Genomic DNA, 27,912 nt, shown 5'->3' on the forward strand with positions numbered 1-27,912 from the left:
AGTAATCTAATGTTTGGTAAAACCAAAGATCCCAGCTATTGTGTTAAGAATTCACTATTCACCAAAAACTTCTGAGAAACTGGATAGTTGAGCAGAAAATTAGATGTAGACCAGTATCACACTATCTACCACAATGTATGCATTACTTATTACATTACATTACATTACATATAGTTATTTTTACTTAGACATCAAAGATGACATCGTTAAAGGTTCGGGGAAGAAAATATCTTTCATTCAGTCAATAACCATATATTAAATGTCTGCTCTACTCTGGGCATTGTGCTATGTACTGAAGATATAAAGAAGTAAAACAGACAGTTTGTTCTCTCTAATAAGAGAGACAGCATATCAAAAGCTACATACAGGCAGGTTATTTACCAGATAAATTGGAGATAATCACGAAAAAGAAGTCACTAAAATTAAGAGGCTTAGGAAAAGCCAACTGTAAAAGGTAGAATATACCAGGGAAGTCAGTAGGTGAAGATAAAGAAACAGAGAATTCCATGATGAAAGATAACCAGTGAAAAGTTCAGGTCCAAAGAATAAAGAAAAAATTAAACAGATGGTTTTGCTTATATAAAATGAAAAACTGTTTTGCACAAGAAAAACCAGTGCTATTAACATTTGAAGGGTAACAGTTTGAAAAAAAAATCTTTGCAGCACATTTCACTGATTAAAATCTTGTTTCTAGGTTATCTCAAAAACTGTTTCACTTTATAAGAATAAAACTCACTCCCCCAATTGATAAAGTCAAAGGACATATACACATATACATATATTTAAATAGGCATTTTTAAGACTAAATTTAATCTGTCAACACCCAGATGAAAGTATACACCAAATCTAAATTAAAGCAACTACAAGGTTCTACCTCAAATCCACAAATACTGGAGTGACTGATAAAACAGACACCTTCACTGATAAAACAGACACTTTAATGTGATAAAACAGGCAATATTGCTAGACCTTGTATTAGTCTAGGTATTTTAGAAAACAGTTTGGAACTAGGCATTAATAGCTATTAAACTCTGCATACCTTTTGACTTCATGATAGCACAATCATCTCTATTCTCCAAAGAAATCAAAGAAAGGGGAAAAGGACCCATATTTACAAATACATATTTGTAATATTGGTAATATCTTTTGGAGGGGAGAGAGCAATTGGGATTAAGTGACTGGACCAGAGTCATAGAGCTAATAAGTATCTGAGACTGATTTGAACTCAGGTTCTCTTGACTATGGACCAGCCACTTCACCACCTAGCTTGCCCCTATTTAGCAATATTTTGATAGATATAATGGTACAGTGGATAGAGAGGAAGACCTAGATTCAAGACCTGCCTCTAGTACATACTTACTGTGACTGTTGGCAAGTTATAGCCTCTCTATGTTCCAGACAACCATCTGATTAAGTTATGGAGTACTTGCTCATCTGCATTAGTAAAAGTATCCTCCTCACCCACTGTTCATTATTAATCAAATTATGGGTCTGGGAAAAAAAATTATTGGTTGGCTCTATGAATGATATGTTGGAAAATAAAAAATAGTATCATGGGTAATAATTAAGAGGCAATTATAATAAATTGAGATATTGAAGTCCAGAACTAGAGTGGAGTGGAGTGAAAACAAATGTGAGGTATGAGGGCTAAATTAACACAACTTGTCAGCGAACTTGAAGTAAATGAGGGGGAAGAGTCAAAGATGACTTTACAGTTTGCACATGGGAGTAATTGGGACAATAAAGTTAGGGAAATTTTGAGGAGCAGCCACTGTTCTGAGGAAGATGATGAATTCAGTTTTACAGTTATCAAACATTTGGCTGATAATATCAAGAAGGCAGTTGGTGATGCTGAAGAGAAAAGTACTTAGAACAGACAAGAAACACAACACATTTTTTGTTGAATATGGGAGCCATTTGCAAAGATAAAATTGAATCCTTGGGAGCCAAGAGATCACTTAGAGTAGAGGGCTTACTTAATGACCTTGGACAACACTGTTACTTTGCCTGGTGGGAGAAGAAAGATGATCCACAGCAGAAGGTTAAAAAAGGGAACAATTAAATAAATTGCTTGGGAAAGAGAATCAAGAAAGAGAAGTTTCACATCCAGCTAATTGCCAAACTTGTCAGTATCTCCACCACATCTCTGGGGACATCCTCTTCTCACACAACCACCACCCTAGTTTAACCCTTCTTACCTCTTCCTGCACCATCTTGCTATAGTTTCCACAATACCTGGCAAGAGGTCAAGATTCTGCTTGAAAAATCTCTGAATAAGAGAACCAGTGACTTCTCAGAGGTTATCCATTTTCACTTCTATATGACTTCCTAAAAGTTGGGAACTTTTTTCCTAAAGTGAAACCTACTCTAACCATTACTCTGCGATTTTAAAATTTCCATTTTCATTCTGAACTTAAACACTTAAAAAAAAATTCCATACACACAGTTGAACAACAGATCCTTTTTTTTTTTTTTTTTTGCAAGGCAAATGGGGTTAAGTGGCTTGCCCAAGGCCACACAGCTAGGTCATTATTAAGTGTCTGAAACCGGATTTGAACCCAGGTACTCCTGACTCCAAGGCTGGTACTTTATCCACTATGCCACCTAGCTGCCCCCTGAACAACAGATTCTTTAGGAAACCATGAACCTCTCTTTTACAGTGTACTTTAAAAATAAGGTATATGACAAATTCTATACACTGTTCTCAAAACAATCCCTTTTTACTGTTTCTTTTGAAACTTCATTCTCTTTTGTTCATTTGTGTGTGTGTGTATGGTTCCATTGGTCAGTATTGCTACTACCCTCCTTAACTCTCTTCCAATCAATCAAAAGCAAGAAGTTGGGAATAAAAAAAACCCTGGTAACAAATAAGTATATTCAAGTAAAATGATGGCCATTTCCAAAAGATTATATTTCTACTCCCTTATAACCAACTCTAGGTGAAGAACATGCTTCTTTATTTTTGGTTTTGCAAGGCAATGGGGTTGTTACTTGCCCAAATTCACACAGCTAGGTAATTATTAATTATCTGAGACTTGTTTTGAACTCAGGTCCTCTTGACTCCAGGGCTGGTTCTTTATCCACTTCACCAGCTAGCTGCCCCAAGGACATGCTTCTTCATAGTTCCTTTGTGGACATGATTATGATTGTTCAGTACTTTCATCAGCACACTTAAATCTTTTAGTCTTGTTTTTTGTTTACAATATTTTTATCCTTATAATCCTTTTATCCTTATGTTGTTCTCACTATTTAATCAGGTAGTGCTAATGTGCTCATAGTAAAAATAAGTTTACTTTCAGAACCTTATCTTCAAAAGGGTAGCATGTTATTGTACAGCTTGTAAACCTTATTGTATAGCTCCTTCCAGTTATTAAATTAATTTGCCTTTCTAGGTATCCAGACTTTTTTTAAAAAATCATGATTTAAATAATTCTTAGATTATCTTTCCTTAATGCGTTTTCCAGATAGATTGACTTTCATATAAAATATATTACATTTTCATATTCTTTTTCAGTCTTTTGATTTTGTTCTGATTTATCTCCCCACCCTTGTGAAAAAAAAATCTGTTTTCCTTTAAGTATCTAACAAGAGTTAAATTTACAATAATTTTTGATGCTGAATAGCATCAAAGATACTTTCTTTGATTTATTCACATCGTTAGCTTCTAACTCGGTGCTTTCTGCAGTACCAGCCTCTGCACCATGATGTGCCATTGAGTTAGATGTTCATGTAGTACACTAAGAGCCCTAACATAAATTTTCAGAACTGTGTTTCTGTAAAAATGCCTTCTTCACCTAGACTTTTGTGCCCAAATGTAAGACTTTTATATTTATTTGTTTAGAATTTCTTTGTATATTTAACCTAATCTTTAGTCTATTTGGGTTCTTTTAGAGCTTATCTTCTATTGTTTTAGCTATCTCTTCTAATTCTAGATCGTCTTCAAATACCACACCATCTATGCTTTCATCCAAGTCATAGATAAAATTGTTAAACAGAACATGACCAAGATTCCTTTGATACTACACTGGAGAACCCTCTGCCAGAAAAAAATGGAACCATTAAAACTACTCATTTGATTGACCATTTAGCCATTCTGAATATATCTACCAGATGAGATAACACGCAAAGTGTTTTTTGCAATCTTTAAAACGCTATGTAAATGCTAACTATTATCATCTAATTCATACATTTCCAGCTTTTCCACAAGAATAGTATGAGGTACTTTATTGAAAATTTCTGAAACCTGGAGAAACTCCAGCCAGTACTAGTACAGTAATTCTCTCAGAAAAGATTAAAGGCATGACTTGTTTTTGATGAAGCCATTTCTGGCTTTCACTATTTCCCTTTCTGTGTACTTACCAATGAACTTTTAAGTGTTTAAAATTTCTCCAGAAAGCAAGTCAAGCTCATTGACCTGTTCTTCTTTACAGACTATTTTCTTACTTTTGAAATCATCAAGCCAACATTTGCCTCTTCCAATCTTGTGCTAGCTACCTCTCCTTTCCCATTATATATCATAATAAAAATCATTCTCTTTTTGCAGAGAAAACAGAAACAAACTTTGTTAAGGGTTGAACAGCTTTTCCTTCTCTCTTTTTTTCCATTATTTTTAATACATCTGCCTGAAGCAAAAGTTCCATCCTTTATTTGCTTCAATATAGCTTAAAGGAAAATACTCCACTTATTTCTCTTCTCTCCCCCATCCCATTTTCCTTTGTTTCCAGTCTCAGTTCATCCTTAACATAGGACTATGTCATATTTTTATATTAATTCTTGATTACCTGGTCAGTCCATCTTCTGTGCCTTTCTGTCATAAATTGGCTGTTGAGTTCCCTGTACATCCAAACAAATCCCATTTTTCTTCATTTGAAGTGTTTCCTTTGTGTCTTCAATTTCATTCTTGAGCATCCCTCATCTTTCCAGTACTGATTTCCCCTTTAGCATTTTTCTCCCTGAGGTCCTTCCTATTTTTCCTTTGAATCCTTTAAATCGACTTTTTCCAAATCTCTGTCACAACATTCTGTTGGGGTAGTGGGGGCACTTTTCCTAGATTATTATCATTGTCACCTCAGCAACCAGTTCTTCCCTGTTAATTAGCATCAGATCCAGAATAGAATTTACCTTTATTAGTTTGAAGGATGAAATTATCCTTCTCAATAAGATGTTAAATTTTCCACTCTGAGATTTTGGAAGAAAGGAAACACAGAAAAAGAGTGAGAGTGAGAATAAGAACTGAAGTTCCCTATCACTAAATCAAGTGTCCCTGCTTTTCCCTTCACTCAGCTCTCCATTGGACTATCCCTCATGTGGTACTCCCCTTCCTCATCTGTCTCCTTGTTTTCCTGGCTTTAAAATCCCAGTTAAAATCCATCCTTCCCCAGGAAACCTTCTCTGATCCCCCTTAGAATGCCTGAGTTTCATTTTCAAATAGCCTGCCTATAAAGTATTTGCATGTTGCTTCTCCTTATTAGCTTATTTTACTTTTTATATTTTATTTTTTCCAATTATTTACAATATTAGTTTCTGCCTATCATTTTTTGTAAAGTCTTGAATTTTACAATTTTTCCTTCATCCTCCCTTCCCTCTCCCCTCCCCCCACAGAAGGCAATCTGATAATCTTTACATTGTTTCCATGTTTCCATTGGCCAAAATTGAATGTGTTGAGGGGAGAAAAAAAAACCATATCCTTGAGGAAGAAATTAAATATTAGAAATAGCAAAATTATATAGTACATAGGATGACTTTTTTTAAAAATTGAAGGTAATAGTCTTTGGTCTTTGGTCTTTGTTTAAACTCCTCAGGTCTTCATAGATCCATAAAATTGTCTCAGACTATTGCACTGATAGAATGAGCAAGTCCATCCATGTTTCATTAGCTTCCTTTTTGTTTTAAAAAGGTAGTGAAGTTAAGAGTCATTTACCTAAGGTCACACATCCAGGCAATTATTAAGTGTCTGAGACTGGATTTGAACTCAAGTCCTCTTGACTCCAGGCCCAGTGCTCTATGCACTGTGCCACCTAGCTGTCCCTGTAGAAGAATTCTCAAAGTACCTTAATCTTTTCCTGCTATCCCAATGTATACTTGGGACTCAAATGATATTTGCTCTGCCTGTGGCAGAAACAAAAACATCAAAGACTTTATGACAGTCATTGCAGAATTAATGATTGCAATTTTCATCTTTTGAGTTACTTATTAAAACCTCAATCCTAAGTATATTGTTGTTATTGCTGAGTTGGGTCTATTCTTTATGATCCCATGGACCAAAGCAGGCCGTTTTATCCCCAACTAACTCTTGAAGTCCAAATTCATTTTCATTGTTTGCATTACATTATCTAGTCATCTCTTCTGCCATCCCTTTTTCCTTTTGTCTTCATTCTTTTCAAATATCAGTCTTTTCCACCGAGTCCTATTCTCTTATTATGTGATCATAGTTTAGACTTGGTAAACTGTGAGTACAAGCGAGACACTTGAAGGTTTTTCAGCAGAGACACCTTGAAAAGATGTGTGAATAAGGAAGATTATTCTGGCAGTACTGTGATGTATGAGTTTCCCATTTATCTAGAATATGATATTAAAAATCACGATGATTTTCTCCTAATTAGCATCTTTGTCAACTTTGTAAAGTTACTTTAATCAAATAATCACATTGTAATTATCATGTATGTTTCATATCACAATTAACATTAAAATTCTGATTTGTTTTTTAAAATCATAACAAATCAACAGGGAATGTGTGTTAATAATTTTCTTTCACTTTGCTTTGTAATTTATTTGAATTTTTTAAATATATTTAGTTGTACATTTGTGAGGTTTTTTTTGTCTGGCCCATTGTTTTATTGTTTTTCTAAGGCAGCAGTTCCCATATTTTGGACTCAGAACCTCTTTATTATACTCTTGAAGACTATTGAGGATACACATAAGCTCTGGTTATATAGTTTTATTTATTTATATTTACCGTGTTAGAAATTAAAATATCTTAGTATTATTATGAAAATAATTTTGATTTCATGGGCCCCCTGAAAGGTTTTGCAAATAAAATCTATACAAATGTGACAAAAAGGGTCCCACCACACTTTGAGAAAGTACCCTGGGCAGGGTAGGAAATTTCTTTTACCAACGCAGATGGAAACCTCCACAGTTTATTATTTTAGAAGGTTCCTTTGGATTGAGTTTAAGTGATTTACTCAGAATCAAGCAAATTGTGTTGAGCTAGGACTTGAACACAACTTTTACCAATTCTTATGTATCAACCATTTGTCTCACACTGAACTTTGAAAACAGATAAACATGCTATAGGTCTCTTGAGTATTATAGACATTAAAGGTTTTCAGAAGAGAACTAAAGTTGGGGTGATTAGTGAAAATTCATGAAAGAGTTTGACCTTGATATTGAAGAACAATACAAAGTTCAGAATAAAACAGTATTCAAGATAGGGTATGTGTATGATCTTTGGAGATTCTTGTTCAGTTACGGATTAGAATATTCTTAATGCCCTTCTAACTCTGAGATTTTGTGAACCTGTTTTAATAGTCTCAATAGAAATCCTGACAATAAGATCTCATTTCAAAGGGAGCATGAATTATCTTTGCATTATCAAAGCTTGGAAGAAAATCACAAGAAATTGGTTGCAATAATGACAAAATAGGACCCTATGGGAATTGAGTAAACTACACTGATTCCCATCTTGTGACTCACTTCTGGAGCTAGGTTCAGTTCAATTTCTATCTTGTGAGAAAACTGTATTTAATTGTGGAAATTTTAAGAAAACTTCATTGTTTGACCCTAGTCCTATATGGCTGGGAAACTGGATGCACCTCCACTTGCTGTTACTGCTAATTAAAGAACCTAGGTTATCAGATCAGTAACAAATAGTTTTCTCACCCTAAGGGGCCCAAATGTCTAATCTGAAAATTGACCCCCTGCCAATCAATCAGTTATTGTTTCCATATTTCTTTGATTGTGACAGATGATTTGGGGAAGTAGGACACTTGTCTTCCTGACTAAAGGTAATTGCATCTGTTCACTATTCTCTTCCCCTCCCAACTTGGAAAACCCCTAATCTTTCCTCCAGTCAAAAATCAAATGTTATATCTTGGTTTAACTAATTGACACTATTTGATTAATTATTTTTAATATATAAAAATCTGTTGTCTCCTATGTTTGAGCTCAGCCTCAGTTTGTTAGGCAGTTAGTATGCTTGCTTAATAAAGCAAAATGCTCAGAAGCTCAAACCTTTGTTTTCTCAGTCATTTTATCTTTCACTCACCACAGCCTTAAGGTTTGCAAAGAGCTTTGCCTTTGTTACATGCTAACTTTTACATAAACCTAGCTATATCTGACAGTTATGTGGCAAAGACTTGTTTTCCTTTGTTAGGTTAATTCTGAGTTTTATACTTGCTGTTATTTATCATTGCTCTTCAACTCTTCTTTGGATGCTTGAATTCGGTGAATTTAGGCATAAACTAGTAAAGAGGTCTTTTTATACAGTAATAAACAGATAATCCCCACTGTGTTCAGTCTTTGATACCTCACTTTTCAGAGTTGAGTGTAAAGATAAAATTGATCAGTTTGTGCCATCTTCTTAAACATGTCACTGATATTTGGACTTTAAAAATCATTTTAGTATTAATTTATACTGGTATTTTGAACTTTTTTTAATGTTATTTTTAATTTACTATTTTGAAACTTCGGTTGGCTTACCAATTGTCTTTAAACATTTCCCTCCATATAATAATGGTTAACATTTATATAGTATTTTTTAAAATAAATTTTAATCGTTGTCTTCTGTGTTTTTTACATTATCATAGTTTTTTTCCCCAACATTTCTCCTGATCCATCCAGTGTTTCTAGATCCCTCCCTGAGGGCTATCCACTACAGCAAATAGTATTTTCAAGGCTGAAAAAGAAGAGGGGAAAAAATCAGCACAATTTATCAGTACATAGAAAAACTCTGAAAATATGTGCAGTGTTTACCTCTTGTAGACCTTTCACCTCTATGAAAGGGTGGGTTGGAGATGTACTTTCATATACTTCATTGAAGTCATGCTTTATAATTTTGTTTCATTCAGTTTTGGCTTTTTTGGTATGTGTGTGAGGTTGATCTTTATTTATATAATTGTAATCATTGTGTAAATTGTTTTCTTGGTTCAACTTTCTCCATTCTGCATAGGTTCACATAGATCTTTCCATGCTTCACTGTATTCATCATATTATTAATTTTCTTTTTTTTAAATTTATTTATTTATTTAGAATTTTACAATTTTCCCCCTAATCTTGCATCCCTCCCACCAACTCCCCACAGAAGGCAGTCTTTTAGTCTTTACATTGTTTCTATGGTATACATTGATCTAAGTTGAATGTGATGAGAGAGAAATCATATCCTAAAGGGAAACAAAATAACTGTAAGAGACAGCAAAATTACACAATAGGATAATGGTGGGTTTTTTTAAATTAAGGGTAACAGTCTTTGTTCAAATTCCACAATTCTTTCCCTGGATACAGATGGTATTCTCCATCTCAGATACCCCAGAATTGTGCCTGATTGTTGCACTGATGGAATGAGCAAGTCCATCAAGGCTGATCATACACCCCCATGTTGCTGTTAGGGTATACAATGTTTTTCTGATTCTGCTCATCTCCCTCAGCATCAGTTCATTCAAATCCTTCCAGGATTCACTGAATACCCATCCCTCCTGCTTTCTGATAGAACAATAGTGACATACATATACCACAGTTTATTTAGCCATTCCCCAATTGATGGGCATTCACTCAATTTCATCTTCTACCCACGTACAATAAGACAATACAATACATATTAACATCCTATACCTATTAAGATCTTATATGTATTATGAATCAGGCCATGTGTTGAACTGGTATACAAATAAGAAAAAAGACAATGCCTGTTCCAACTGAGTTTAAATCTAATGGGGAAGACAATACATTAAAGGAAGCTGTTAATACCTCCCTACCCTCCATGATGGTTCTTGAGAAACAGTGATACTATTTTGCTCCACAAACTGGCCCTCCAACTTAAGAGGCAGAGGCAACAAAGGAACTGGTGAGGTGTGAAGTGTTAAAGCTGATAGAATCTCAGTGATGATGGATTTTTTGGTAATTAGCTCTTCCTGCAAGGAGGTGATGGGGGAGAGGAGCATTATGATGATAGGATCATACTCAGAGAATTCAGCTGGTACTATATGATCTGGAAGTTTATATAGTGCTTTAAACTTTGCAGATATTGTTTGATTTTATCATTAAAGCCATCCTGAGAAGTGCTTTTATTTTCCCCATTTTATGGGTTAGAAAACAGAGAGGGTAAGTGACTTGACTAGGCTCATAGTTTGTAAGTGCCTAAGGCCAGATTTGAACTCCTAATTCAGCTCTAGTGCTCCATTTACTGTGCCACCTAGGATGCCCTTTATATAAACACATTATTGGGTAAATGCATACCTCATGACATTTATACACTATATGCAGTGCTCAGAATTTTTAAAATTAGAAATGAGTTACAGTGACAAATGTGGGATGATTAGAAATAATTTCCAAGTACTTATACTGACATCAGAATTTTCAGGTTAATTAGTTTTCATAATGATGAAAATTACTATCCAAAAACCCAATAGTGAGAGACAAAGCGGCATAATAGAGACCTGGCTTCAAAGTCAGAAAGAACTGGGTCCAAGTATAGGGGTTTAAATGCTGTCATAAGCAATAGAGTGAAATAGATAAAAAGCTGGACACAAATAAGTTTTATCAATGTGTTTATTTAGCAGAAATTCAGTTAGTAAACAAGTAGCAACAGTAGTAGTACTGTAGGCTTTCCATCCCCACCCTCCTACCATTTTATCTCATAAGGACATACTTCGGTCTAGAGATCTCTACTAATGGGTAAAAGATCTCACCAGGTTGAAGGAGCTTTAAACCTCTTGAGCTGTATGCATTTATATGCCCATGGAGTCAAGGGGCCACATCACCAATTCAGAGCTTTTCTTTATGACCTAATAAGGAAACCTTTCCCCTCTCTCTCTCTCTCTCTCTCTCTCTCTCTCTCTCTCTCTCTGGCAATGGGTTTCTCAGTTAAGTTCTTCAGCTCACATTTCTGGCTATACCTCATCTTATGGAGTTCATCCTTGCCAATTTAGTTTTTCAATTAGCCTCTCTCCTCTGTTTTATGTTGAATTTGGCATGTCCTCCCACAAAATATCACTTCTGACATATGGGGCTTATAACTCCATAGAAGTCACCAATCTCTCATTGTCCTAGGTAACTTCATTACAGTAACCAATAGATATTGATAAGTGTTGTCAGAAGTTCTTGTCAGAAGACAAAAACTCTAAGGAGTTTTCCTTACTAAGAATTTTCTCCCTAAAAAAAAAAATCTATTTGTATTTTTTTAATGTCACAATGTGACCATAAATCTATATACTTATCCATAAAATTAATATTTGTTATTTTCTATGCATATCCATACAAATCAGAAAAATTTCTATTAGCAAAACAAAGATTAGTTTTAACTGTCTTCCTTTAAAATAATCTCTGAGTAACAAACCTTTGCATTTCTTAAAGAAATTTCTTGGGGGGTAGCAAACAGAATAAAACCAAACAAAAGCTAGAATCATAGACAAGATAAGTTTGAAAGTTCTATGTTGAATTGATCTTATGTTCAAAGAGGAATGCAAATTCTATGTATAGAATTGTACTATGTATAGATTTGTACTTTAATGAATAATTTTTTATGTATATGAAAAATTTATTTTATTTGGTATTTAAGAATCTTTTTATAAAATCTGATTTAAAAGAAAGGAAGGCTACTGCTTATTGAGTTGGATTAGGCTATAATTCATGGGCTTCTGTTAAGGACTCCAAAATAATGTGGGTTTTTTTATTGCACAAAATAAAATATGATTATAAATAAAACAGATGATATTGAAATATGTTTGTCAAATTATTTTAAGAAACAAATACGTTCCTGCCCCCTTTACCTGCATTAAGAGCTTTTAGATTAGGGGAGTGTGTGCTTTGAGAAGTAGATTTATAATTTTTTTTCTTCTACTGCTTACAGTGTATCCCTATACCGGGGGAACTGCAGACCCATACGGTTTGAACCACCAATGCTGGACTTCCATGAACAGTAAGTTAAGATTTGCATATTTTGTTTTCTTAACAAATATTATTTTATTCATTTTATACCATCTTTTTTATATTCAAGTATCTAACTAATTAGTGTTTCCTCTGGTCTTTTTGTGGTGGTGGTGGTGGTGGTGGTGGTGGTGGTGGTGGTGGTGGTGGTGAGAAAACATTTCTCAAACTGTGTTCATTGGAATCCTGGAGTCCCACAAAGAAATCTGTAAAGAAGAATGTTGTAATGACAGAAATCATGCATTCAAAAAACCCCATCCATTTCATTTTTGTATCAGTTATATTCAGGGAAATCAACAGAAAGAGGATTCGGTTAATTGACATAAAATTAAAGGTTCACATTTAGGTTCAAAAAATTAACTTCCCAGGTACAAATTGAAGGAGGTATTGTTAGGTAGAAGATCTAGATTTTTATTGGCCTAATAGGAATTGACATGAGATAAGTCAAAATACTGAGAGCTTAGATTTCATTAAGAGAAAGATAGGTTCTAGTATGACGGATGTGATAGTCCAAATATGTTACATTCAAACTATATCCATGTTCAGAGCATATTTCATTTAATTCAAAGCTCTGCTTATTAGGAAGAAAATTAGTAATCCAGAGCATGTCCAGAGAAGAACAGCTAGGTTGATGAAGGGTCTTGAAATTTTGCCTATGAGAATTGAAAGAACTCAGAATGATTAATCTACAGCATAGAAAGCGGGGGGGTGGGGGTAGAGATGATAATTCTATTTAAAAGAGCTATTATGGGAAAGAGGATTTAAATTTCTCTTTCTTGGCCCAAGAGAGGAGAACTAACAGTAGATGAAATTAATTAGAATGGGATACTCAGGAGGTAGCAGAGACTCAAAAGATCTTTATGCATAAGATTAGTGTAGACAACTCAAGTAATGGCTGAATTAATTTAGATGTATAGTTAGTTGAACTATAACACACCATAGACATTTCTAAAAATCATGCACTACGAAAAATAGCTCAAGCAAAAACACAATGTTAAGAAAAAATACTCAAAAAATTCTCCAGGAATACTCAAAAAAAATATATAGGAACATGGCAACATAATTTTTTTCCAGATTATCTGGTTAAGAAATATATAAATACTGCACTAAGTAGTGGTGATGTCTGAAATCTTGGGTTTCTGCTCAGCATAAATTGTGAACTACAGGTAAGAGACTGGGCAGGTTTGGAAGGTGGAGGACAGAAGTACAAACGAATCCTCCTCCTTCCACTGCTTGTTACTGCACCAGGAAAATGTACAATAAATATGGCATTTATGAACTAGATGCCAAAAGGGTTACAACTCTTGAATTATTGTGAAATGGCATGGTTTTTCTGCCTTCCTACTATTTCTTGTGAATAAAATTACACATAAGCAAATAATCCCTAATATATCAATCATACTAGATCAGGTTTGTGTTTTCAAATAAAGCATGATAGCAGAATTGTTCTTGCTTTTTTAAATTTATCGAGATAAATATGAGAGGGTTCATTTCCTTATGTTAGTCAGAATTATCAACTTCTTCCTATTTTAATAGCTTTGCAGTATTATGTGTAGGATAATACAAGAAGTTTAGAAGGGAACTAGGATTAATTTGTGGAAAGACTAATGGAAGAAAATGGAACCCTACTTTTCATTTACATTATCTTGGCTTTGAATTATATGATCATAGAATTTAAATCTGGAATGGACATTAGAGAATATCTGATTCAGCCCTCTGATTTTACTTTTGGGTAAAAGAGATTTCAAATATTTTATTCAAATTTTACAATTATTAAGTAGAAAAATCTAGATTTGAAACAAGAACTTCTGACAACACTTATTTCTGTAGGACTAAGTTGGGTATGTCTCATAAAAGTTTGCAAGACTTATTCCCCAATCAGCCCCACCTTTTTTGAGAGGTAAGTGATGCAGTGGAAAGAACAAGTTCTTAGATGTACTTAGTACCTCATTGACTTTGGGCAAGCCTTTTAATCTCTACACCTTAGTTCTGGAAAATAAGAATATTGAACTGCAAGACTACTGAGGTCCCTTCCTGCCCTGATTTAATTTGTGCTAGGAATTTGAGAATTTTTCAGCAATAATAAAGTACAATTATACTCATTAGTTTCAAAATCACTTGATTATGGCATTGTATGCAGAAAGTCATCTTCAAAATATGTATTCATTTGTATTTTAAACAGTTAAATGATCTAAATAATTAGAGAACCTGTGTTCATGGAAGGGATATATTGTAAAAAGAATAAACGATACAAATTTTGTTAGGTTTAATGTTATACTAGTCATATTCTCAAAGAGATATTTTATAGAATTACTGATCAAAGTATTTATAAAGTGCTTCCCTATATTCCAGGTACTGTTTTAACACCAGGGCTACAGAAACAAATGAACAATACTTGCTGTTAGGTAGGCTTTGGACAATAACAGAATTCATTTGGAGGAAAAAAGGTCAGAAATATCAAGGGATTAAGTTTAAAATAGGAAGGGAGGTAGTGGCACACACACACACACGCACACACACACACAATAAAACACTAAATTATTAAAAAATACCTGGTATTGGTTAGGAAGTAAAAGTGTGCTTAAATTCAACTAGAAAATCAAGTCCTAATGGCAGAGAGGTGCCACAAAATGCATAAAACTTTTTATTTAAGAAAACCAAAAAATAGGCTTGCAAGAACCCAACTGAGATTATCACTTGATATCCCATAGCACATTCAAATGCATAAGTCATATATGAGGAAAAGAGAAGAATATGGAAGTCCTACCTTTCTCAGCTATTGTCCTGTATTCCCTCTCTTTCTTGATCCAAGCTTCTAGAAATAACTATTCATATTCACTGTCCTTATTTCCTCTCCTCCAGTTCACTTCTCAATCCTTTGCACATTGCTTAACTGAAATTTTCCCCTTAATCACCAGACCTTACAATCTTTTTTTCAGTCTTCATCCTTCTCAAATTGGTTGCTTCACTTGACACTGCTGATCACTCTCTAATCTAGGTTTTAAAACACCAATCTCTCCCAGCTCTCTCTCTGATCAATCTTCAGTCTCCTTTGACTTGTTCAGATCATGTATCCTAAAAATCAGTGTTTTTCAAGCTTCTCTGCTAGGCCCCCTATTCTTTTCACCATTTTTTTTTACAACTAGATCTATAGTAGAATAAAGGTCAAGGGATTTAGAAGAAAACAACATTCACCACTGGGTCAAGATAGGGAAGGGGACAGAGTATATCCAGGGCAAAGGAGATGGCCTTATAAAAATTGAGAGATGAAGGAATTAAAGGTCCATGAAGCTAAAGAATAGTGTTTAAAATTGAAAGGCAGAGATAAAAGTGGAATAACAGTAGATTATGATCAGTTGAAGAAGTTTCAGAGTTTCTGTATTTGTAAGTGGTGACTATGTTGTTGTTGTTGTTGTTGTTGTTTGTCTTCATTCTTGAAGAGGATCCTGATATCAGGGAGGTGATGCCATGACATCAAGTGAATTGGATTTGAGTGAGGGGGTGCTATGCAAAGTCATCAACCTCACTTTCTCCTTTGGAACCATCTGGATCCAGTGGCCAGATATAGATCAAGACAACGAGAGGTAGCCCTAAATGCAGTAGGAGACCTTGACCGTTATCAGCTAAGGTCTTTAACAGCTCTCAGTTTTACTGAGACAACACCAATTTAGTGTTTAAAGCTAGTAGGAAATAAATGAGTGAAAGAATGACTACTTTTACAGCTCTGGTGACATAAAGAAGCAAGTTATGGGACTTGAATAATTCAAGAAACCAAGAGGTCACAATATTTGGGAAAGAGTCCATCTTTCTCAGTTTAGGGTAATGTCTTTAAGTACAAATATAGTTGGACTTTTTTTTTCAAGTCCCCTATTGTGATAGTAGGAGTTGAGGAGAGAAAGACTGAACCAGGCAATTTCTGGAAGTTGGTAGAAAATAGCCACTAGACTCTTGACTGAATATTAAATGTATATAATAGGAACTTCAGAGGAGGAGAGGGTTAGAATTATGGAGTGATAAGATCCTGGAAGTGGTGGTGGAGACTGAGGCCTATTCCAACTTCCCTACCATGACCTTTGAGTTGAAGAGTATGAGAGGAAATGCAACCAATGCTGGAAAGGGTTAGCCAAGAAAACTAGATCATCAGGAGGGGAGCAAGGTCTCCATGAGTGCAGGAAGGTAATGGGAGTAAGAAAGGGAAAGCTTTAAGATGAAAATATGTTTGTTATCTATGGAGTCAGCATTCCAGAGAACACAATAGAATTGTTGCGTAAACTGAGTGGGGTTGATGGAGATGGGAATAAGGGAGTGGGTAGAAGGAAAAGAGATGAAGACTTAAAAACATGAACTGGTAAAGTCAGAACAGATTTTTTTCGGGTATCTCCAAGTAATGATCACAGAAATTTATTTCTTGTCAGCTTCATCGTATTGAAATTTTGTGCCTGATATGACTGCACCAAATAGCCAACGTACCTTAGTGAGCACAGCAAGTGGTGCTAATACAACTAGCCAAAAATCAACCCAATCCCAAAATAAAAAAACTATGAGAAATTCTCTCTAGGACCCAAACTTGTTCTGGAATATGATTCCTTAAATGATTTTTCCTTTGATCCTGAACTAGCATGTTGTGTGTGTGTACAGGAATATCAGAAAGTAAAAATGTGTGCTAAAGTTTAAATTCCCTGCTCCAATTTTAGCACAGCTACAGTAACTAACATAGCAAAAACTAGTTTCTCCTTGTTGAATCAAGGAGAATCTGAATTTGCTGTTCCAGGAAGCCAATCTCATTCTTGTTGCAGTTACTGTCTGCTTTTCATAACAGTGACTTTCACAGACATTTCTTTTTGCTGTCTATGTCCTCATTCCTTTGCCCAGTCACTGCATCATCCTGTATGGCAAAAGTTGCCAAGTTAAAAGAGCAAGGTTTAGAGTAGAGAGGAAGATAGATGTGCCAGGTACAGGTATATTCAACATGAAAATATTTCCTCATAACCAAATCATATGGCCCTTTTTCAGGAATCTTCCTCCTTCTTAACCTTTTTAGCAGCAGTTGTCATTTCTGACTTAGGTATTGGGTTCTTCATCTGATACTCTTCCCCTATCTTCACTACCTCTAACTACCATCTTTTTTCCTAAATACATATTTATTTAAATTTAAATATACACACACACACACACACACACTTGTTAATGCTCATCTTTATTCCCTACATACTGATCTCATCTACTCTGATGATTTCACACTTGCTCTGTAGGTGGCATTTAAACCTCTACATCTGGTTATAATTTCTGTCCTAAGATTAAACCTTGACTTCCAGTAACCTGTAGAATAGCTGGATGGTCTCCTGATTCTTCAACCTTAATATCTCTAAAATTGAACTCTTATCAGCTTTCCCCTCCAGTCTATTCCTTGTGACTTTTCTGTTTCTATCTGTTGAAGGTATTAAAAGTTATCCCAGGCAACCATTAGCAACAAGTGTAAAAAGAAAATTGGAAAGAATTTCAATCATATACTTCCCTTATACTCCCTTTTCTGGCAATAGATTGTTTTTCTGTAAGAAACACATTTTTATGTAACACCAAAAATGTAAATGAAAACAGAAAAATTTCATTTTATGAATGAATACTATTGTGTAATCTACTTTTTAAAGACATGTTACCCATCCACAACTTAGGAAATAGTCAAATGAACTGTTGCAGAGTGAAGTGAGCAGAACCAGGAAAGCCTTATATACATAAATAAAAACATTGTAAAATGATTGACTGTGATGGATGCAGCTTCTCCCAGCAGTTCAATGACAAAGGATAGTCCTGACAGACCTGTAATGGAAAATACTGTCCATATCCAGAAAAACAAACAAACAAACAAACAAAAACACTATGGATTCTGAATTCAAAAACATAGCATACTGTGTTCACTTTTTAAAATTTCTTTTATGTTTTTTCTTTCTCATTATTTTTATTCCTTAGTTCTAATTCATCTTTTGCAACATGACTATTAGAAATATATTAAACACAATTTTACATGTACAACTTAAGTTGTTTGCTGCCATGGAGATGGGGGAGTGACAGGAGGGTATTAGGAAAAAATGAGGACTCAAAAGCTTGCAAAAGGATGAATGTTGAAAACTACCTTTACAAATATTTGGGGGGAAAATTTTTTTAAAAGAAATAGTCAGTTAATTGCTAAATTTCTTCAAAATATGATTTTTATAGATAACATCAAGAGTTGTATTTAAATGTAAAGGCTCGAGATTTGTAAAATCTTGAGTCAATCCTCCAAAATATTTTATTTTTAAGCATTTGTGGAAATTATCACAACATAAAAGTGAGGGGAAACTGTAAGAAAATACTTTGAAACTTTTAAGATTTAATTTTTTTTTACCAAAGTTCATTTTGAGTGTTAACTTATTTATTAGGAGGAGAAAAGAAATGTAGAAAGAATATAAGATAAAATCCCTGCAAAGGAATTTATAGTCTTTGAGAAAAAAAAACAGGCCTAGCCCTTTATGAATCAAACATGAAACAGTGATCATAATTATTTTAAATTTTAACTCTCTTCCCCATTTCATCCCCTCCCCTACCAACTGAAAAAACAAAAAAGTGATACCTAATATACCTACAAGGTCATCTAAAACATTTCCACATGTTTTAAAGAAACATGTGAAAGAAAAAACAAAAAAAATAGAGAAAATATACTTCAACCTACACTTGGAATCCATCCAATCTCTCTCTTCATTGTAAGTCCCTTAGAATTGTCATGAATCATTGTATTATTTATCAGAGTAGTTCTTTCACAACTGATCATTGTTACAGTATTACTGTAAGTGATGCCACATCACTTTGCATTAGTTCCTGTATACCTTCCTTGGTTTTCCTGAAACCATACTCTTCATCATTTTTTTAGAGTACAATATGGGGCATCCCTTCAATTTCCAATTCTTTGCTACCACAAAAAAGAACTGCTAAGTCCTTTTCCTTTCTCTTTGATCTCTGTTAGGTCTGTTACAGACCTAGTAGTGGTATTGTTTATGTCCTTTTGGGCGCACTTCCAAATCGTTCTCCAGAATTGCGGAACTAGTTCACAACTTCACCACCAGGGCATTAGTGAACCAATTTTCCATATCTTTTCAAGCATCTGTAATTTTTCTTTTCTATCTTGTTAACTATTTGTGTAAGAGGGTTCCCCAGATTTGTTTTAATTTTCAATTTTCCTAATAAGTGATTTAGAGTTTTTTATGTCAATTAATAGCTTTGATTTTTTTCTTCTTTTGAAAGCAATCTGTACTTTGAACATTTATCAATTGAGAAATGATAATTTTTATAGATTGATTCCATTCCTATATAGTTTCTAACTCAAGAAAACTTGGTGTAAAATTGTTTTCCTCATTGCCTATTTCCTCTTGTAGTTTTGACTGTATTTGTTTTGTTGGTGCAAAAAATTGTAAATTTCAGATAATCAAAATTATACATTTTACCTTTCAAATAATTCCCTTTAACATAGATCTGACTGGTAAATTTTTCCACGTTCCACTAATTTCCTTTTGATAACACTTTTTATGTCTAAATAATGTGCCATTAGGTATTCTGTGTGAGATGCTGGTCTATGCCTAGTTTTTGCCAAACTCCTCTCTAGTTTTCCTAGAAATTTTTGTCAAATAGTTCTTACCCCAGTATTTGAGATCTTGGTTTGACCAAATGCCAAGTTACTGTGGTCATTTACTTTTGTATATATTATGTGCATAATCTGTTCTACTGATCAACCACTCATTTCTTATCTAGAATCAGATTGATTTGAGGATTACTGTTTTATAGTATAATTTGAGAATCTAGTTCAGCAATACTATCTTGCATCACTTTTTAAATTGATTCCCTTGATATTCTTGGCCTTTCATTCCTCTGATGAATTTTGTTTCTATGAGTAATTAGTTTAAAGTACTAACTTTACTTTCACAGAATGTATCTCTCATCCATGTATCAGAATTATTATTCATGGTTCCTTGAAATATATGAAAGAACTTTATTCAACCTTTGAATATTAATAATATTTGAAACAATGGGAAAATTGTGTTTGCCATGTCGTGAAGATCTACCATAGAGTCCAAGTCAAAGAAGACTTCTTTGTAGATGGCCTTTTCTAGATGCCTCTTTTTTTGATGTAGTATTAATTGATTCAAATCCAGTAATTCAAGTCTGAGCCTTGTAGTAGGTAAGGCTAAAAACCATTCAAAAGAATAAATAAGAGGTAGTATTATAATTGTATGGTTTGATCAGAGAGTACTTTAAGAATTTCTTGTTCTAGTCAAAAAAGACAGGGTAAACTAAGATTGAAGATACGGGTTTTTTTGGTTTGGTTTTTTTCTTTTTGAAGATACGTTTTGAAAAATAGTTGTGGATAATTCTGGAAAAGATGGGAGGATGTCCTTGGCACAGGCTTAATTGGGGTGAAAGGTCTGTTTTAGAGAATAACAAGAAACAAAGCTGGTTAGGTAAGATGGTATTAGGTTTTCAGGGACTCTAGGGTCATATGTTATAAAATGGGCTAATCTTATAGCAAAAGATCACATTTCTGGGACTTCATCTATGATAGCCTATATTGAAGCTGCAGTGGATTTTTCCTTTTGTATAATGTATGAGTTTAATGATACTGTGTATTTTAAAAGTTATTGTAACCCATGTGCAAAAATAAATCTACCTTAAAATTGATGGATTGGCCATAAAAGGACAAACTCTTGATTCAAGATTATAAAACATCTCTTTCTGCTTTATAAAATAGTTGAACTATATATCATTCTGTTTTTAATAGACTGAAACAATCTTAATTTTTTTAACCCAAAGTGTGAGGTTGAATTTTTACTTTGATAAATGAGTATCATTGTTTTTTAAGCTCTCAATCAAGCTTTCCTATGAACTGTGTCAGGTCTCCTACACAGATGGACCAGATTACTTCTGAGGTAATATGGAGTTAAAATTGGGAATTGGAGTTGGGAATAACTGATAATAGCTGGCATTTATGTATCTGTCTAGTGTGTTAAGTTTTACAAAGTACTTTATGTTCAATATGTCAATTAATCTCACAATTACCCTGTTTTGTAAGTTCAGTTGTTGTTCAGTTGTTTTTCATTTGTGTCCAATGCTTCATGACTCCATTTGGGATTTACTTTACAGAGATACTGGAATAGTATGCCATTTCCTTTTCCTTATATGTGGAAACTAAGGCAAACAAGATGAAGTGAGTTACTCCGGTTCCCATAGATACTAAGTATCTAAGGCTACATTTGATTTCAGGTCTTCCTGAGTCTACACCCAACACTCTAGTTATTGAGCCACCTAGCTGCCCATTATGTAAATACTAGAGATATTATTATCTCCATTTTATGAACAAGAGAACCAAGACTGAGTGAGGTAAATTTAGTTAGTAGAGGCAGACTTTGAAACATATTTGCAAACAGTGACATTTACTTTCTAAAACATAATTGAAAATATGTAGGTAAACTAGCAGTACAGAAAGAAAGAAAAAAGACTCAACAATTTCTAATAGTGATTCCTATCCTTTTTCATGTCACTAGCACCTCAGTATAATACTTTTTAAAAATCAGAATTGAAGAAAATGTTGAATTTTAGTTGGAGGTTAATGGAAATAAATGAACATGGTAAAAAAGGGTTTTTTCCCCCCTCTACCCAAGTTCAGTGGCCTCTAGATTAAGGACTCCTGTCTTCTATGATCATAGATTTAAAACTGGAAGGTACCTTAAGGGCTCCTGTTTATTGAGTTGTTTTGTTAAATGTCAGTGTTTGAGAAGAAATTTACAGTAACATTAATAAAATAAATATATAGATATCTACACACAGATATATTTTAAGTTAATCTCTTAAGAAATAGAAATAGAACTTCCATAAGGAGAGGGCAGGGCAATGGAGGGTGGCAGAAAAATGTGGAACTCAAAAACTTGCAAAAGGATGAATGATGAAAACTATCTTTGTATGTAATTGGAAAAAATAAAAAAGAAAGTCTTATCTACTAATTTAAAAAAAGATTATTCTATAAAATAGTGACCAACAAAATCGGTACTGATTTATACGAAATATAGATTAGGCTAGATAGGGAAGAATCATAGGCAGTTTAAATCATTTGTTCACTTTTGAATACCTTTGAGAATATAAGAAATTAGGGAAAAAACTGGATGAGGTGTCTTTTTCATTGATGTCTGTGGAGAAGGTCTCTAAACAGACAAAGGATCAAGGCAATCACAGTAGATAAAATTAGAAAGCACAGTGCTCATAGGATAAGAAAAAAAGCTGGTGATTGACAACACTTTTTTTGTCAAATATTGCTGATAGGGGCAGCTAGGTGGCATAGTGGACAAAGCACCAGCCTTAGAGTCAGGAGTACCTGGGTTCAAATCTGGTCTCAGACACTTAATAATTACCTAGCTGTGTGGCCTTGGGCAAGCCACTTAACCCCATTTGCCTTGCAAAAACCTAAAAAAAAAAATATTGCTGATAAATTTTTGCTATTTAAGATACATAAGAAAGTACATATAGTATATATGTATATGTATATATTATTAAAAGTCATTCCTCTACTGGTAAGTGGTCAATTTATATGCACAAACAGTTCTCAGGAAGAAATGCAAATTGATAATCATATAATAACAAATAAGACCAGATAACTATGTGAATTAAACATTCTCAAAAAGCAATTCATGTGGCTAAGACAACAGCAGCAGCTTTCAGGACCTTTCAGCTAAGGTATTAAGAGACTGAACAATGGTTAGAAAGATTTCAGGGAACCCTTTGCTGGTAGTGAGTACTCCTATTGCTGATTTTACCAATATACAGTTCTGGGTCACAATTCTATGGCCATAGCAGGGACTCTGGTCACAGTTTCAGAGCTAAGAGGAACAATGGCACATACAGCTACAAGGGAGCAAGGGCCCTTCTGAGGTCATAGCAGATCTCAGATCAAACAGTGTCTATAACACTTTAGAAGCACTGAAAACTTGGAGATGCCCAGAACTAGCAATGAAAACAGCAGCATTAAAAAACCTGAATCTTGGGACAGTCCCTACTACCAGGTGAGCAGAGCCCAATTTTAACATAAAAGTCTAAAATCAAGGAATAGGTTAGAAAAATGAGCAAACAAAAATAAAAAGAACTTAATCATAAAAAGGTACTAGGTAATCAGGGAAAACCAAGATAGAAACTCAGAAAACAACAGTATGAAAATAGCTATAAGCAGAGCCTTACCCAAGCCCAATAAGAATTCCAGAAGAAGTAAAGAAAGAAATAAGAGTGGTAGCAGAAAAAATGAGAATGATGGGGGGAAAAAATTTGAAAATAGAATTAACAGATTGGTAAAAGAGGTACAAAAAAAGCTGGAAAAATAATAACTTAAAGAACGGAACTGTTTCCAATGATGAGAGGCTCAAAAATTCACTAAAGAAAAAGTACTCCTTAAAATTTAGCCAAATAGAGAAAGAAAACCTGAAAATAATTCCTTAAAAATAGAATTGGACAAGTAGAAGCTAATGATTTCATGAGACATCAAGAAATAATCAAATATTAGCCAAATAGAGAAAGAAAACCTGAAAATAATTCCTTAAAAATAGAATTGGACAAGTAGAAGCTAATGATTTCATGAGACATCAAGAAATAATCAAATAAAGTCAGAAATGTAAAAAAAAAAATAGAAGAAAATGTGAAATATCTTTCCAGTGACCTGGAAAATGGATCTGGAAGGTATAATTGAAGAAATATTAGACAAAGACCATGATAAAAAAGTGGGGGGCTAAATATCCTTTTTAAAAAATTATAAAATTGTCCTGCTATCTTAGATCAAGAAGGTAAAATAGAAATTGAACAAATCCACTAAATTACCTCATAAAGGAGATCCTAAAATAAAAGTTCCCAATACTATTATAAACAAATTTCAGAACTCCCAGGTCAAGGAGAAAATACTGACTGCTTGAGTCAGAAAGAAACAATTCAAACGTCAGGAACTACAAGATTTAGCAGATTCTTCATTTAAAAGAGATAATCGAGGAAACTACATTTTACTAAAAGGCACCTTATAGATAATGAAGCAATAGCAAAAAATATTAAGGCAAAATTCTCTGATAAAGACTCACTTCTCAAATATTTCAGAAATTCAATCAAATTTATAAAAAAAAATCTATTTAACAGTTGTTAAAGGGTAAAAAAAAACATGAACAGGCAGTTTTTCAAAAGAAAGCAAAGCTAATTATAGTCACTTAAAAATGTTCTTAACTGGGGCGGCTAGATGGAGCAGTGGATAGAGCACCGGCCCTGGAGTCAGTAGTACCTGAGTTCAAATCTGGCCTCAGACACTTAATAATTACCTAGCTGTGTGACCTCGGGCAAGCCACTTAACCCCATTGCCTTGCAAAAAAAAAAAAAATGTTCTAAATTACTCTTGAATAGAGAAAGACAAATCAATACATCTTTGAAGTTCCACTCAAACCTATCAGACAGGGAATGAGGGAAATTGGGTGCACTAATAAAACGTTGGTATAGTTGTCAGTTGGTCCAATCATTCTGGAGAATATTTATGAATTGCCCAAAAGGCTATAAAACTATGATCCAGCGATATCCAAAAGAGAATGATCTATATGCACATTGTAGTAGTCCTTTTTATATTGGCAAAGAATTTTAAATTGAAGGAACTGGAAAATGGCCAAACAAATTGTGGCATATAATTATGATGAAGAGGGGTGATTTCAGAGAAAAACATGAGAAATGATACAAAGTGAAGTAAAAACTGGAAGATAATTGTGCACAGTAAAAGCAGTGCAATGATGATCAACCATGAGAGACTTGGCTACTCTGAGCAATACTGAGACAGGTAAAATCCGGAATAATTTAAGAAATAAAGCTTCCTACGAAATCAATTTATTAAGCAATGTGCACTATTTGCAAAACAAATCTGCAATGGATTTTCTCTGCTTGTGTCTGGACCTTGAATACAGAGGGAGACAGATTTTTATTCATTAAAAGAAAGAACCTGATATAAACCAGGATACAAGATTAAATAATCTGATTTCTAATGGAGGAAAGATAAGGGACTTTACAAGTTGAGAGAGGAATGAGCAAGTTTGAGGAGTTGGGAGCAGAGAGTGCAAGCAGGTTGACTTTTTCCTATGTGAAATAGGATGTCATTCATTTTTCATAATTAGCAAGCAGGTGCAATTTAGAGCAAAATGAAATTTACTTCACAAAATAGAGTTTTACCAAATGAAGTCACTTTTTACAGTTCTCTCAATACAATGATCCAAAACAATTCAAAGGACTCATGATGAAATAAAGCTCTTTACCTCCAGAAAGATGCACTATGAGTGCAAACAAGTATAATTTTCTCACTTTATTCATTTTTCTTACTTTTTTTTCTAATATGGCTAATATAGAAATATATTTCGCATGATTTCATATATATAATTGGTATTTTGCTTGCTTAATGGGTGGGATTGAAGAGTGGATGGGAGGGAAAGAATCTGGAACTTAATTTTCAAAAAAGTGTTTAAAATACTAAATTAAATCAAAATGTAAAAATAAATGCAAACTAATAATCACTATATGGTAACAAATCACTAAAATAATAGAAATGTAAGGCAAAACCTTTTAACATCATAACTAATAAATTGGCAAAGATAAAAAAGAGGTGGGAATTGACAATGCTGGAGATGGAGTGCAGAATGACAGGCACAGTGATACATGGTCAATCAAACTGTGAATTGAATTAACAATTCTGGAAAAGTTTGGAAATATGCCAAGGAGATAATTAAAATGTCTTTACTCTTTGATCCAATGATTCTACTTTTAGTCCTAAACCCTGAGGAGGTCAGAGCGGGGGAAAAGATGTCATTTACATAGAAATATTTATAGCGGTACATTTTGTAGTGGCAAAAAAACTAGAATTAGAGGTCTCTTGATTGGATAATGACTAAGAAAGTTATGTTACATGAATGCAGTTGAATATTACTGCATCTTAAGAAATGAAGAGTAGAAATCATTTAGGGATATATGGGAAGACCTATATGATCTAATACAAAGTGAAGTAAACAGTACCATCAAAATAGTATACAAAAGATTCTGACAATGTAAATGGAAAAAATAACTAGGGGGAGGGAAAAAAAAAGAAACTAAATGCTGTGTAATTAATTATAATAATCTAGACCCTGAAGAATAAATGAGAAAATGTACCTCTATCCCTTTGACGAAATAGAGCTATGGGTGTGCATTGTTACATAAATTGTCAGTTTATTGTTGTTGGGTTTTACTAAATTATATTTTTTTCTCTGTATTGTTTTGCTGTAAGATAAGGGATAGCATTGCAGGGTGTGGGGTTGGTGGGGTGGGGGGGTACATAAATCAGAATTAAAGGTCAACTTAAAGAAGAACTCAATACATTTTTTTTTAAAAAGAAATGAATGTTTGGGGAAATTTTGTTATAACATTTGCCCTGTTTCTTTCTCTTTTTTTTTTGACAGACCAGTTGGCATGCCAAAAATGGAAAAAGTTTACCTTCATAATCCTAGTTCTGAAGAAACTATTACTTTAGTATCAATATCTGCTACCACATCACATTTTCATGCATCATTTTTTCAAAATAGGGTGAGTTTTTCTGTTGTAAATTTACTCAGGTTTGAAATTTTGGTTTTATTGGTGAATAATTTAGTTTTATTTAAATGAGAGTTTGTTAAAATGATAAAGAATGTGTTAAACCTAGTACTAGAATTTATTTTTCTCAATATCCAAGATCCTTAAGTCTTCCTTAAATGCTAATTGTTTTTTACCATAAAATATTGCAATCTGGAATAGAATCACAGGAATAACTTTGAGTCCTTTATGCCCTGAATTTTGTCATTTCCATTTTTAATTGAAAATATTTTCATCTTAATAAATCAATTGCTTATCTTAAAATTTAAAACTTTAGAAAATTTCTGTTGTAATCATTTTTATGGTTATTATATGAACTGGTCTTTGGTTAAACAAAGTGCTTTGGTTGAAACACTAAATCATCCCACATAGATAATACTTATTGATCTCTTGAATCATTGATTTAGATTTAGAAGAAACCTTTGAAAACATTTTATCCAATGCCCATTTTATATTATAGATGAGGAAATTGAGACTCAAAGAGGTTAAATGATTAACCAAAAACAAATGGTAATAAAGAGCTGCCATTCAAACCCAGATCCTCCAGCTTCAGATTCAGCAAAAGCAACAAAACAGTCAATTCATGTAAAAGTTGACATCTTCAATATAAGCAGTTAAAATCACTATGAAAGTAATCACAGTTATTGCAGTAATATCTGTTGCAATAGAAGATAAAAGTAGAATGAAATCTGTGTTATATCAAAGGAAATGAGTAGATATGCCTTATGGTTGCAAAGGAGACCCTGGAGATGACTGGTTTGATGTAGAAGTAATCCTAAAATATTTTTATACTAAAATTCAGTAGAAATTTGAGTTAGGTCTTCCCGGTAATTTCAGCAACAAAGCTACTATCAACATTTTAAGAAATATAAATGGAAAAAATATGACCTTTGTATTATGATTGTGTAGCATTAGTGTGATCAGTAATTGAAGTAGTGTATAGATTTGAAAGCAACTTGTTACTGAAAACAGTCAAATAAACTTGAAAGTATTCTTTGAAGAAATTTGGCAGAATACTGAAATTAAAGTATTTGGATTTATAATAACTAAATCATAATAAAGTTGAGTCCTGAAGAGCTGTTTATTTAGGGTAATACC

At 33.6% G+C, this 27,912-nt stretch overlaps 1 protein-coding gene across 4 annotated transcripts in view; it reads left to right on the forward strand.

Moving 5' to 3' along the window:
- TMEM131 (transmembrane protein 131) overlaps window positions 1-27,912 on the forward strand; it is a 236,478-nt gene that overhangs the window by 126,586 nt on the left and 81,980 nt on the right. For all 4 annotated transcript variants that reach the window (XM_074213733.1, XM_074213734.1, XM_074213735.1 and 1 more), the window contains exons 4-5: window positions 12,065-12,133; window positions 26,646-26,769. In XM_074213733.1, the coding sequence (XP_074069834.1) occupies window positions 12,065-12,133; window positions 26,646-26,769 (193 nt within the window). The remainder of the gene's footprint in view (window positions 1-12,064; window positions 12,134-26,645; window positions 26,770-27,912) is intronic.

The sequence above is a fragment of the Macrotis lagotis genome, chromosome 1 (genome assembly GCF_037893015.1).
Source record: "Macrotis lagotis isolate mMagLag1 chromosome 1, bilby.v1.9.chrom.fasta, whole genome shotgun sequence".
NCBI classification, from domain to species: domain Eukaryota; kingdom Metazoa; phylum Chordata; class Mammalia; order Peramelemorphia; family Peramelidae; genus Macrotis; species Macrotis lagotis.